At 36.9% G+C, this 13,608-nt stretch overlaps 1 protein-coding gene across 1 annotated transcript; it reads left to right on the top strand.

Moving 5' to 3' along the window:
* Nucleotides 1-731: 731 nt before the first annotated feature.
* On the top strand, nt 732-13,608 carry LOC139133895 (cytochrome P450 3A8-like). The gene is made up of 13 exons (XM_070700670.1): nt 732-955; nt 2,166-2,259; nt 2,721-2,773; nt 3,934-4,030; nt 5,966-6,082; nt 7,176-7,264; nt 8,282-8,430; nt 9,169-9,302; nt 9,592-9,759; nt 10,478-10,698; nt 11,538-11,675; nt 11,983-12,145; nt 12,507-13,608. The coding sequence occupies exons 1-13, from the start codon at nt 885-887 to the stop codon at nt 12,582-12,584; spliced, it is 1,572 nt and encodes a 523-aa protein (XP_070556771.1). The 5' UTR covers nt 732-884; the 3' UTR covers nt 12,585-13,608.

Here is a 13,608-nt window from a genome sequence, read left to right as displayed (position 1 = left end):
ATTGATGTGCGCAGGGCCGCTTTTGAAGATCCATTTGCTAACGGTTGCATGAGTAATATAACTAAGATCTTAAAATTAATCACAGGAAATCAGAGAGTACTAAACGAGGCAGTCATTCATATAAATAGCAGCATTATGTCATTATATTAATCATGACGAAAGCGCTTTGTTGTTGCCATTTAGCTCAGCTGTGAAAATAGTGATGACTGCCTGTGTCGTGCGGGCAGAAAAGTCAATCCATGGTTTATTCACAGCTTAACCCTTTCACCCCCAGTTCCCTGTATACAGGTCCAACTTTACCATAGAAAACAATGGATTTAGGACAAACCATGGTGGTGAAAGGGTTAAGTCAGCAGTAGCCAAGAAAACTATTCTCAAAAGAGGTGTTCACAATTGCTCTTTGTTGGGTATTTTTATCTGGTATTAGCTGGCGGGAAAATGTTATTCATGAACCTTTGAATACAAACTTTACATGTAAAACACCATATTATTATTAAAACACCATATATTATTTCGATGCAGGCTGATACGCTGCTTCTATAAAATATGTTTCTTTTGCAAAGCAAATCTATCGTTAGAACGTCTGCATTTTTGTGTTTCGCAACATTTTCTTACCTCATGAAATATTCATGTTCCAACAATGGAGAATAGTTCATTGTATAGGCTCCGTAGTCAAAGTATTCACCTCTTATCTTGTTCATGATGACTCATAGTCTGGATTTTGCACAGGCAAACTTTGAGTGACCTCGATACGATGCGCACGCATCTTTTATTTATGTATAAATGAGGACAACCAGGTCAGCGAAAAACAGGACGGCTTGACATCTACGTGAGCACCATTGACGCAGATCAGCATTGCATCTGGCGGTAAAATCGGCGAAATCATGGAGTTCTTTGGCTTCGAAATATCGGCATGGATTCTACTTTCTGTGATAGCATTTGTCCTGTTTTACTTGTAAGTATTGGCAATATCAAAGGTTACTCTTTATCGTAACCTTGCAGTACCGTACATTGTCTTCAGGAAGCAAATGAGCATAAGCTGCAGTGCTGTAGCTCGAGGTTTTGCCTGGGTATTTGTGTCGGAAGGCAAAACTAGAGTTTTACGTCCGACCCAAATACCCAGGCAAAACGTGGAGCTACAGTACTGAAGCAAGAAGCAAGTGTGAGAAAGTAAAGACGGTGACCGAGTATTTTCTTTAGTGAGTGCTTTGACTGTGGCAAGGTCATCAATATCTACAATGGTACAATGGACAATTTGACTTGTGTAAGCCGAGGACTCACTTTAATACAACTATTGCATTGCTGTTGAAACTCTAGGAACCCTATTAACTATAGATTTCAAGAAAGTAGTATGTAGACTAAAACTTCACTTTACATTGAAAACTAAGAAATCACTCCTTCATTTTTCGAGCGCATCCATTTAAATTGACAAGAAGCCAGAATTCAAAGTCGTATTTCATCTTTGTCTCAAAGTATATGTCAAATCATGGTATGTTTTATCTATGTGAACTTTGCTTGTCACATCAAGAGTGGTAAATCCGAACTTTTGCTCCAAATTAAACACTCGCATCTATTGTATGTTTGAGGGTTTTAAGGTCATGCCGGCTTTCAATAGGGCAGAAATGAGATAAAGTGATGACTCAGTGTGAGCCATTATTTTGAAAGAGGTACAAAGATCAGATTGGGAAATCGAATGCTCAACGGGAACGGTCGTCATTCATCGCAAAAGGCTATTGTCATTCCAGGGCAGTTTTAGTTTAGCCAGGAGCAATGATGTTGCGGTAGTTTTTCATGAAGTAGCGTCTCATGGATATATGCCAAGAAGTCGAACACGTTATTTGACCAAAGTGCCTCCCTTCAAGATACGCAACTTATACCGCAGCCAAAACAATTAGGTTCGTCGAGAATGATAAGTGATATTTGTCTTCAATGATCTGTATTTCACCTTGTTTCAAGATTTTATTTTGGTCGCCATGGAACATATGCGATCACAAGAACTACTGCATACGTATTTTGGTGATGTCAAGCCGTCCGAGTCAACGCCTCGCCCTATGGTTTGCACAGCTTTTCAGATAATTGCTTCACTGCAAACATTAGTTTGACAAACCACAGGCCAAAATGTTACCGTCGACATCTCTATCTGCTAACCGCAACATCTGTTCCAGATACGCAACTTGGCCACTTTCCACATTTCGAAATATGGGAATTCCTGGTCCAGCTCCATGGCCTCTTGTGGGAAACTTCATTGAATTAGGCACGGTGAGTTTGGAAAACTACATCAATCAACCAGTTGAGCTATCAAATAATCAAGCTATCAGTTGATAAATATATTAAGCAATAAACTATAATCAGTACATCAGCGTAGCTCCCTGAACCGTGAACGCAGGTCTACTATCCTCTCTATTTATCCGTCGTTGTCAGTCTGTACGCTTTGAAACGTGATATTCTTATGTGGTCTAGATATTGCCTTATAACGACCTAGCTGGCCCGTCATGAACGGACAAAGTTCGAAATTCAGTGACTAAATACAGAAGTGAGTAATAGCAATCGTTATTATTTCATGTGCACGACTGGATGTATTTATTGAGAGTCCAAATTCCAGTTTCAAAACATATTTGCCATGAGATTTGTTTGAATATTCTACCGCGTGAATGAGAGATAAACATATCGTATCGTAAACTGTCAAAGCATTACACTCCTGTAATTTGTAATATTTGTAGGGTTTCCAAGCGAAGGAGATGGAGTGGTATAAGAAATACGGCAAAGTTTTCGGGTAAGTTTGATTAATAACGGCAGATTAACACACAAAATCTGCCCTGATCGTGTACAGCCAAAATAAACCAACGTAAACTGCGAACTTTTTCACCTCACACTCATACGCGAATCGTGTTTGGAACAACCTGATTGACTTCTGCAAAGCGCCAGAATTGAACGTGATCTTCTCTGATCTTCTTCAAATGTAGTAAGCAGTCTGCAGGTGTACATGTCGCCAACGAAGCTCTTTGTGCAAAAAGGTGTTCGTTTGCAGTTTTTTCAGTGAGCGGGAAAATTTAAAAACTGCGGGCAGGCAAAAAGTCAATATTTACATTGGGCGGGAAGAAATTTCAGTTTTTTACAGTGGGCGGGGAGAAGATTTCTGGAAGTTGGTACCGAAAAATAGGTTTCAGTCCAAAATTAACGCTGGCTTGCTATTGCCCTTTAAAAATATATGCAATCTATTAAATAAAAATGGGCGGTAGTGTCAGTGGTGGGGAGAGGGCAGTGGGGAGCTTGAACTGTTGCGAGGAATGGGTAGCGGGCGGACCATAGATACTGGAGGGCAGTGGGCGTCAAAATTCAGTGGAGAGCGTATTTCCGCATTTGCCAGTGGGAGGGCACTGAAGAACAGCTCTACTTCCCCTCAAAATTTTAGGTCAGTGTAATATATATATATATATATATATATATATATATATATATATATATATATATATATATATATATATATATATATATATATATATAGCTCTACTCTAGTATTGAGCACTCTACTCCAGCTGATCTTGAACTAAACAAGTATATATATATATATATATATATATATATATATATATATATATATATATATATATATATATATATTATATATATATATATACGTCTGTGTGTGGGGGTGAGGGAGTGTGTGTAAAATCAGTAAACCAGCCTTCGAAACATGGCTTGTGGTGATTTTTTAAAACTGACGAAATTCACATATTGGTGGCACCTGAGTAAGGCTACTATCAGCCAACGGTAACAGCAAAGAACAAGCAAAGGTGGAAACGTGATCATCTGTACATCTGATTTAATCAGATTGCATGTCTTCTTGAATTGCAGTCATGCTGTTTTCTCATTTGAATAATTCTTGGAAAGTAAACCACACTAACCCTTTCTAAATGTTGATCATTCACAAAGGATTTACGAAGGTCGTCAACCTGTGCTGGAAGTGGTTGATCCAGAGATGTGTAAACAGATATGCGTGAAACACTTCACGTCATTTTACAACAGAAGGGTGAGTGCCTAGCAACTTCAGTTCGATCAATCAGTGGATGTGAAGCGATGATTTTATCTGTCTTGCCAGAGTAACTTTCTACACGAGCTAATTTATGAGAGAAACGTTACAAAACCGAGTTCGTCAAAACAAATGGCAGGCTTATGTTAAAACACAGACAAATAGAAAGACAGTCCTCTATTTATCTGTGGTTGAAATAGTGACGCGTAAGTTGGAGACACATTACAGTAAAGACAAAGTCTACTCGTAGGGTGAGAGTGGTTCTGATGCGCTGTTGACATTGTCACGGGGGCTGAAACGTAATGAACGATTGCGTCATTAAAATTGATAATTAATCGTTAACAGAAGTTGGTTCAGAGATTGTTACAAAACATGAAAGGTTACTTTTAGGTTTTATATAAGGCCTACGTAAGGTAGAATGCGCCTCGGTTTTATATAGGGCCTATGTAAGGTAGAATGCGCTTCGGGTACAGGTATTCGGACAATTCGTTTCTGATCTACCACTTGTGGGGGTTCATTTTAAAGCTCTTCGCGTAAGAAAACGTTTTCTTTTTGGAAATTCGAAATTTTTTATTTTTCTCCATAGCGTTAACACAGGGATGACGGCCATTTTAAAATTTAAAATATCGGTAAATCTTGGTTAATTTGTTTCTCAAGTACCACAATTTGAACAATGACCCCGATTTTGATTCTTGATTTAAAAGAGAATGGTTGAAATATGGCTTGAGGAAAATTTACGCAAAAGTGTAAGTCTTTTCACGTTCAAGTCGAATACTAGCTCTAGATATCCATTTTCCATTTTTAGCTACTATAGACTATAGAAGCTATCTGGATGGGTATCCGTTCGTCGTCCGTCGTCAGTCTGTCTGTCTGTCTGTCTGTCTGTCTGTCTGTCTGTCTGTCTGTCTGTCTGTCTGTATGTATGTATGTATGTATGTATGTATGTATGTATGTATGTATGGCCGTTTGTGAGGATGTCCGTCCACTCAAATATCTGAAGAACCGCAGTACTTACAGACTTGATATTTGTTGTGTATGTGAAACATATGATTATGACAAACTACCCCATTTTAAATTTTTGATATTGTTAAAAATATGCAAATTAGCTCAAAAAGGCCGTTTTTGGTAAAAATCTTCTTCCTTATAACCGCTGATCAGACAGTTTTATATTTAGTATACAGGTCCCTAGGGATGACCTTACTTAGATTTGTTCAAAGTGTGATGAAATATGCAAGTTTGTATTTTTAAGGCAATTATTGCCATTTTTGTTCAAAAGATCTTTAAAAATCTTCTATTTCAGACTGCATGTTATACAGCTTTGATATTTTGGATATAGGTCTCTAGCTATTTAAGATTTGTAGAAATGGTGCAGAAATATGAAAATTTGTGTCATTTTTGGTCAAAACCTTATTCACCAAAACCGCTTGTCTGACAGCTTTTGATATTTGATATACAGGTTCATAGGGATGATCAAAATGTGATATATTCAAAATATGATGAAATCTGCAATTTTGTAATTTTTGGGCAATATAACCATTTTTGGTCAAAAATTTGTCTCTCAAAAACTGCTCAGCTGATAGCTTTGATATTTGATACACAAGCTTGTAGGGGTTATCGTATTTATGATGCATTGAAATAATGATGAAATCTACTATTTTCGGGCAATTTTTGCCATTTTTATAGGCATAGGTGGTAGTTTCCTATGCTGGCTATTGATGAATGTCTGTGTATATAGGGGGCTACGTAAGTATGACCCACACTGAAACAGTTCTTCTGCCATGAGAATACACTGTATTGCCGAAGGACCTCTGCTCTTACTATATCTAGTATTATGCTATACGTCCCCGGTACCATCGATAGTAGCTTCAGGGACATTTAGCCCATTTTTATGACAGCGATTGATATGTTCAAATATGTCTTTTATTGATTTTACAGCGTTTGCCACTCGAGAGTAAACCCTTCAACCACGGACTGACGGTTCTTGTTGATCAACGGTGGAAAGACAAGAGAAACACTCTAACACCAGCTTTCAGCGGATCGAAAATGAGAATTGTAAGTTTGAGTCTTCGCAATGTTTTATTTGCCCCAACAAATATCAGATAACATTCTTCCAGTGTAGTGAGCTGAGAATACCCTCTTCAATGCAACAAAACTCAGATCAAGTCTACGGTTAGAGGAAAAGAATGCATCAAAAGTGACTGTAAAACAATTTATATGCAAGTTGAAGCCATCTCAATCTTCAGTACGCAAGATCTTTTGCTTCCTCGGTAGCATGCAGACCACATATAACTACCCCAAAGAGATCGCCTGCAAAGAACAAATGTCAATAACATGATCGAATCATTGGAAGTTAATGTAGCTTCCAAATGATACTAACTATTAACACGATTGGAACTAATTTGGGATAATGGATGGTGAAGTAATGTCTGTTTAATCTGCAAATGTAAGCTCATCTGCTTTCCTTTTTAAGTTATACACTTGTTTTTATGAGTAATTTGTAATATTGCAACATTCTGCTATAAGACACCGAACATTTTAGAGAAATTTGAAAAATATGAAGATCCAATTGTCCCAAATTAGTTCCAATCGTGTTTGTTGTTACTAGTGCACAATGTTTCGAATTCCGAGCGACACTGTTCCATGTCACCGTGTTAAGGAAGAACTTAGGAGATGACAGCTATTTCATATTATGAATTTGCTTTAAGATTTGTGAACCATAAGTATTGATTAACGATAATTAATATATACTTTATTAGACTATAGACAGTGTGACAAAAAGAAGAAGAACGCATTGTGAAATTAGAGCCCCTCGAGACAAGTATCCCATAGAAAAATATCTAAAGCAATGAAAGAAAAAAAAAGATTCCTTCGCTTTTAGACTACTACAAATACCCTCGTTTATAAAATACACGTCAAATACTTTTGTGAGTATGATTAAAATCATTGCCACAGGCATCGCACGTGAACGTCTAGACGTGTAACTGCCTGTTTACCGTGGCCATCATGAAGCGTGATACCGCGAAGTCTGAGAATTTTTAAACTTTGAGACAAAACTTGCTCAGTATCCACTCTTGATGTAGCAGTTTGCGCCGTTGAAGAGTTGATTCCCGAAAGACTAATGAATCCCGATGTTGTTTCTTTACAGATGACTCCTATTGTCAACAGCGCTGCAACCACTATGTTACGAGTTCTTGACAAACACTGCAAAGAAGGAAAAACAGTACAATGTAAAGAGTAAGTCCTCTTCTTACGGTGTATTTTAGAAAAAGCAACAGAGTTTGCAATGTGACTTTTTCATCGCAGAAGGAGCAAACTGATGCCCTCGTGCCTTAAGACAAAGACCTGTATAATGGTATAAAAAATAGTATTACATGTCGCATATATCGAACATGAGACAATTGGGCCTCCAAATATGGCGTAAAAGGTGTCCTGACCTCGGCCACATCGTCTTTATTTTTTTGGCTTGGGGACTTGATCTGTACTGTAAGATTTTGATCATTAACGCATGAGCGATAGCAGGCGGTGTAACCGTAGTTTTAGTAGCCTGTCGCTGTTGTTACATTGCATAGGAATGTTGAAATTTGTGCTTTCAATTTTTAAAAAGCAATTCGTCTGGCGGAAACCTGAACGAAATGTTCAAGTAATATGAGAACCAAACATGGACATTAACTCAAAAGTTCACTGAAGTTCTTCACGGCTGATATCTGTTTTCTGTGCGTGTGCACCCGGCAAGTGTAAGACTTGCCTCTACATTACCAAACTAGCACTTTATGCGCACAGTTGTGGGAAATGGTTAGAGTTAAGTGCGATTATCATAAAACCTGTATTTCCCTTTTTAATAACCCCTTTGCATTGCAGAAACTTGTGATATGTTCTGGCTATATAATATAATATAATATAATATAATATAATATAATATAATATAATATAATATAATATAATATAATATAATATAATATAATATAATATAATATAATATGATATGATATGATATAATATGATATGATATAATATAATATAATATAATATAATATAATATAATATAATATAATATAATATAATATAATATAATATAATATAATATAATATAATATGATGTAATGTAATGTAATGTAATGTAATGTAATGTAATGTAATGTAATATATATAGCATAAAAACTTGATAATTACGATTCAGACAATTTTGTTCTACATACTTGCAATGAAACTCTCTTTTGAAACTGCTTACCTGACGTCTTTGAATTATTTCAGAGTCTTTGGTGGTTATGTGGTCGACAGCATCGGCAGTGCCGGCTTTGGTGTTGACGTGAACTCACAAGAACAACCTGACCACCCATTTGTCAAGCATGTGAAGGAAGCGTTTGGGTCAGGGCTTTTCAGCCCTGTGTTTCTGATTGTTTGTAAGTGCTCTTTTGGTGATGCGTAAATAAGATATGGCTTAATGTGTGCGTATTCGGCAGGTGTGAATGTGTTGAATGGATGTGTTATTGGTTGCGTAGGAATATAACACCAATATACATCGACAATAGAATGAGTGATGGTATAGAAATGTTAAAAATATATGCGTTTATCAATTTATGATTCGGTTTTACCACGATGACAGTCAAAGTTGTGTCTCTGAAATCAAAAACGAATGTTAAATTGAACTATACTTTAAGGTAGAATGCGCCTCGGGGACAGAAACACGGCTTCTCAAACTTTATCAGTTATATTCTGATCTACCACTTGTGGTGGGAGGGGGGCTCAGTTTGAAGCTATTGGTGTAAGACAATATTTCACCGTCTTAGTTTTCCGAAAATCGAAAATTTTATTTTCCCCGTGAAGTTAACACAGGGATGGAGGCCATTTTGAATTTCAAATATCAGTTAATGTTTGGTAATTTGTTTCTCTAGTACCAAAATTTGCACGGTGCCCCTCGATTTTCATTCTTTATTTTGAACGAGAATGATTGAAAGATTGCTGAGGGAAAGTTTAAGCAAAAGTTTAAGTCTTTCACTTTGCATGCGCATAGGCCTTCAACCTTAACGTTAATGATCGATGCGCCCAGAATACCGCTAACAAATCATGAATGCCGTTCAAAGATGACGCGTAAAAGACGCTATCATTGTAGTATTGTATTTCTTCTTATCCGATTGCAGTCTTTGTCCCGTTTCTAACACCAATATTAAATTGGCTGAACATCGGTTTTTTCCCCAAGAGAATAATGGACTATTTCGTGAATTTAACTGAAACCACAATTGAGATACGAAAACAACAAGATCCCTCAGAGAAGGTAGGTAAGGTCACTGTCTCCCGTGATTAAAATTTTTTGTTATAGACGAATATAACCTTTACCGAACATTGACAAGCTGCCAGTATAGACAAAGATTGCAGATCAGGACTATCAATAATCTAAAATATCTTACAAAGTCAAATTACAGATATTGTAAATTTTCGGGCAAGGAAGGATATGTAAGACGATTGCACAACTTAGATATGATAACATAAAGAGCTGTTGCATCACTTTTTTGTGTACACTACTGTAGCGTCACAATCAATGCCGTGTACGCTTGCCTTTCCAGAGAATTGACTTTCTGCAGCAAATGCTAGACGCCCATGAAGTTTATGATCAATACATCAAAGAAAATGAAGCAGAAGAAGATGAGAACGGAGTTCGACTTGTGAGAGATGGAAAATCAGACACAGATGATTTCCATAAAGGTTTTACAAACGATGAGGTGCTGGCTCAGGTAAGTATCGTAAAAAGATAAGGCCTGAAAGAAAGTGACATTGCATTTTAATATTTGCATTTGTTACAATTCTTTGTCATCAGAAGATTTCCCGGGGACAAAAGTAGCAATACTGTAAGCGGGATCTCGGCTACTATTTTACACATTTGCCAATTTTACATATTGTGACTTCGTCCATTAGTTATGTTTTAATTTTATGAACTATCGTCATGGTAAAGTTGGCATATTATTTTGATGACATTTTTTTCTCTCTTTGTATATTTCATTCGAATCTAACTAGAATTGTATCTACAGTGTTTACATAAAATATGTCTTCCGCATTTCTATCCTTGCACATCTACTTACCATTTAATTGAGTCGATTCACCAGGTATTTGGAGCCAAAAATTTGACAACTCATGAATAAGTGTTTCTTTCACTCGAAGTTGCTGCTTCGTAAAACTAATTTTGTAACGCCCAACGTAAAATGTGATGTTTAATTTATTTGTTTGTTTATTATTTATTTACAATGAAGAATTTCCCATTTACAATTACAAATCGGGAAAAATTCCCCAATGAGGTTGTAATCTCCTGGAGTCCTCTAAACAATAAAAGAAACATTATGAAAGTAAAGTATACAAATCTGTAAGATCTGGAAATAATCGCAATGTGACAATATGATAATTTTTCCTCATAAACCATAATAAAAGTTTACAAATTTGCCATTATTATTTTTGCAGTCACTGTTATTCTTTTTGGCTGGTTACGAGACAACGAGTACCATGATGAGTTTTCTTGCTTACTCCATGGCAACCAATCCCGACGTGCAAGACAAATTGTGCGCTGAAATCGATGACGTAATGGCAAACTATGACGAAGTTACGTATGAAGCAGTATCCAAGATGTCATATCTGGATATGGTTGTTTGTGAAACCCTTAGGATGTTCCCACCTGCCATAAGGTGAAAGCAAACATTTTCGTCGAGATTCTTGTAACGTTTGCAATCTGACTATTAAAAGGGTGGGTGTTCTGTCTGCGGCTGCGTACATGGGACAATACAATGTATCTGTTTCTATGCACAACATATCCCAACATCCCTTGCGTATATCCACAATTTTACATGGCGGCTGGCGGGGATCTGAACGGCGGCAGGAGTATCTTCATATAAACGCAGGGACGCTACTACAGTTTATTAGGCAAAGTCTTGCAGAATTTGAAAGTTACAAAACCGGTGAATTATGAACAGTCATCAAATGCTGCATTTGCTGCACATTTGCTCGATAATGTTTATCAACGAGAAAGTCGTCGCGCAGCCTCAGACAGGTCGACCCTTCGCTTTAACATTCAAGCTGTCTCAACATGTTCATTAGAACTAACAAAACAGCAATGACATGTTACAACAACAACAACAACATCAACAATGATATACATCATCATCATCACCACCATCATCATCATCACCACCACCATCATCAACAGCAGCACTTGCATCACAACTACCCTAGTTAATTATTATCATCATCTGGACGATGAATGATGGCCTTAGCCTGGACTTGAAAACAATTTGCGTATCGCCTGCGACGATAGTCAATCATTAAAACACTTAGAAAACCCAAAGATATTAATTCCGTACCACCGTTTCTCAAATCAATCGTATCCTATATGTATATAGACCAACTTTGGTAAATAAGCAATTTTGTTAGCTGATACAGAGTATATCATCTTTATGTTAGTTATATGTGTTTGTCGAATGAGTCGCAGCAGTTGACGTCAAAGTGATTTGTTATCTTCCCTTGACAGATTTGATCGAGAGTGTAACGAGGATGTAACAATTGCTGGAGTTCACATTCCGAAGGGAATGTTTGTTGCTGTGCCAATCTATGTAATTCATCACGATCCGAAGGTCTACCCTGAACCTGAGAAATTCGATCCAGAGAGGTAGGTGGCCAGGGCTTGTGTTACCTTTACAGCGTATATCACTGCCAGTATCCAAATTGTTGTAAACGTGGGAGTCTTCCGCTGTTTTCAAGTTCACGATGTCATAGATTTTTCAAACTGGATTTCAAAGTAATCGTTCAAGACAGTAAATGTTCTTTCTTCGTACGCTTGTCTATCTCCCTGCCTGCAAGGCTGTGATTTTATTCCTTATACATGTTCATACTTCAATACTCCATACACACGTGTATGTGGTCCACGTAAAGTTTCACGCACCACAGCACAATGAAAAATTCACTACACCTTTCAGGTTTTCTAAGGAAGAGAAAGAGAAACGTCATCCTTACGCATGGTTGCCATTTGGAGCTGGTCCTCGTAACTGTATCGGAATGAGATTTGCCTTGTTGGAAGCTAAAATCGGCCTGGTCCGTATTTTCCAGAATTTCACCTTTGAACCTTGCGCTGAGACTGAGGTACGAATAATAAGACAATGGAATCGCTGTGTAAAATAGCTTTGTAAAATAGAAAGCATTTCATCCAAGATATGATCATGGGCTGTAACAACAGCAGAAAGTGTTGTTGTTGTTGTTGTTGTTGTTGTTGTTGTTGTTGTTGTTGTTGGTGGTGGTGGTGGTGGTGATGACGTTGATGATGATGACGATGATGATGATGATGATGATGATAATGATTTTTTTATGAAGGTGTCGGCGATGTTGAAGACAATGAATTTGCGTGTTGTTAGTAATATGAGTATTATTATTCCTTTTGCATTAATTTATGAAGGCACTCTAACGCTGAATGAGCTTGATGAACTGTTCTCAATCTCTTCATCAGATACCTCCAAAGCTTGGAAAGACTGGATTCCTGTCACCCCCTAACGGCGTGAAACTCTCAGTCAAGCCAAGAACGTGATCTTTTTTGCTGTTTCAACTATATCACACGTAAACTCCAGAGTTTATGGACGTTTGATAAATCCCTAGAGACAGTATGAATTGACTTAGACACACCTCCGTCTGGTTTAAAGATGAACATTTTCACAATCGAAGAAATTGTTCATTGATCTCAATAAAATTTTAAAGATTTTGCTTACAGTTTTCTGTAAAGTTAACGTACATCAAAGATTGTTGCTCAACGTTCACTTTCTCTAAATGCCTCCAAACATGTATGTATCAATAGATGAAAATTCCATCCAGGAGGAGGCGTCTTCAGTAATTTTATTAGAATAAAATAAAATTGTGAACGGCAATACAGCATTTAATGACGACTACTTTGCAACTGTACGGATATTTTGCGACACGGAGAAAAGAATAGGCGAACATCAAATATATTTTAGGAGATGTTGCCGATTTTACTATTAACACTGTGAGCGCCAAAGTCACTTTCTGTTGCCTTTATAATATATAACCAAGTCAATTTTTTTCAGATTTTTGCCAAAATGTTGATAAAAAACTGTAGCCAATATGATATCTATTTGGTCCAAAATTATAACAAAACATACAGAAAAATTCATAAAATTGGTAAAATGTTGCACTAAAAAGTACTGAACTCAAAAGGTTAAAATGTGCTCACCTTTCTATCCAGAAGAAGCGTTCTGCGATGTAACCATTCTGTTTGATGTAAATGAATACATTCTTTTAGTCGTTACTGATCATTATGCATTGAATCAGTTACTTTCGCGCGTAGAAGTTGTCATAGATATATTCGTTCTGCTCCTGTGAACCAAGACAATATTTTAAAGGAGAGAAAAAAGGAATCAATGGAAATAGAGCGTGATGATCGAAGAAGTCGTCAAGATCTATGTTCCTATAATCTACATTTTATGTATAAGATAAAAATGGTATGCAAATTTCAAAATGTCCTACAAATTTTTTGAAATGTATTTTACCTATCGACCGAAGGAAATAAACTGTCATTTGCCAGTTAAACGTGAACAGAA

Source organism: Ptychodera flava, chromosome 5 (genome assembly GCF_041260155.1).
Source record: "Ptychodera flava strain L36383 chromosome 5, AS_Pfla_20210202, whole genome shotgun sequence".
NCBI lineage: Eukaryota > Metazoa > Hemichordata > Enteropneusta > Ptychoderidae > Ptychodera > Ptychodera flava.
Note: the sequence above shows the minus strand (reverse complement) of the source record. Positions and strands in the feature narration are given on the sequence as shown.

Excerpts from the sequence above, each read along its gene's own strand:
- LOC139133895 (XM_070700670.1), top strand. The coding sequence starts at position 885 with ATGGAGTTCTTTGGCTTCGAAATATCGGCATGGATTCTACTTTCTGTG. Across the intron at positions 956-2,165 it reads GCATTTGTCCTGTTTTACTT|ATACGCAACTTGGCCACTTT; the intron begins GTAAGTATTGGC and ends CATCTGTTCCAG. Across the intron at positions 8,431-9,168 it reads CCCTGTGTTTCTGATTGTTT|TCTTTGTCCCGTTTCTAACA; the intron begins GTAAGTGCTCTT and ends ATCCGATTGCAG.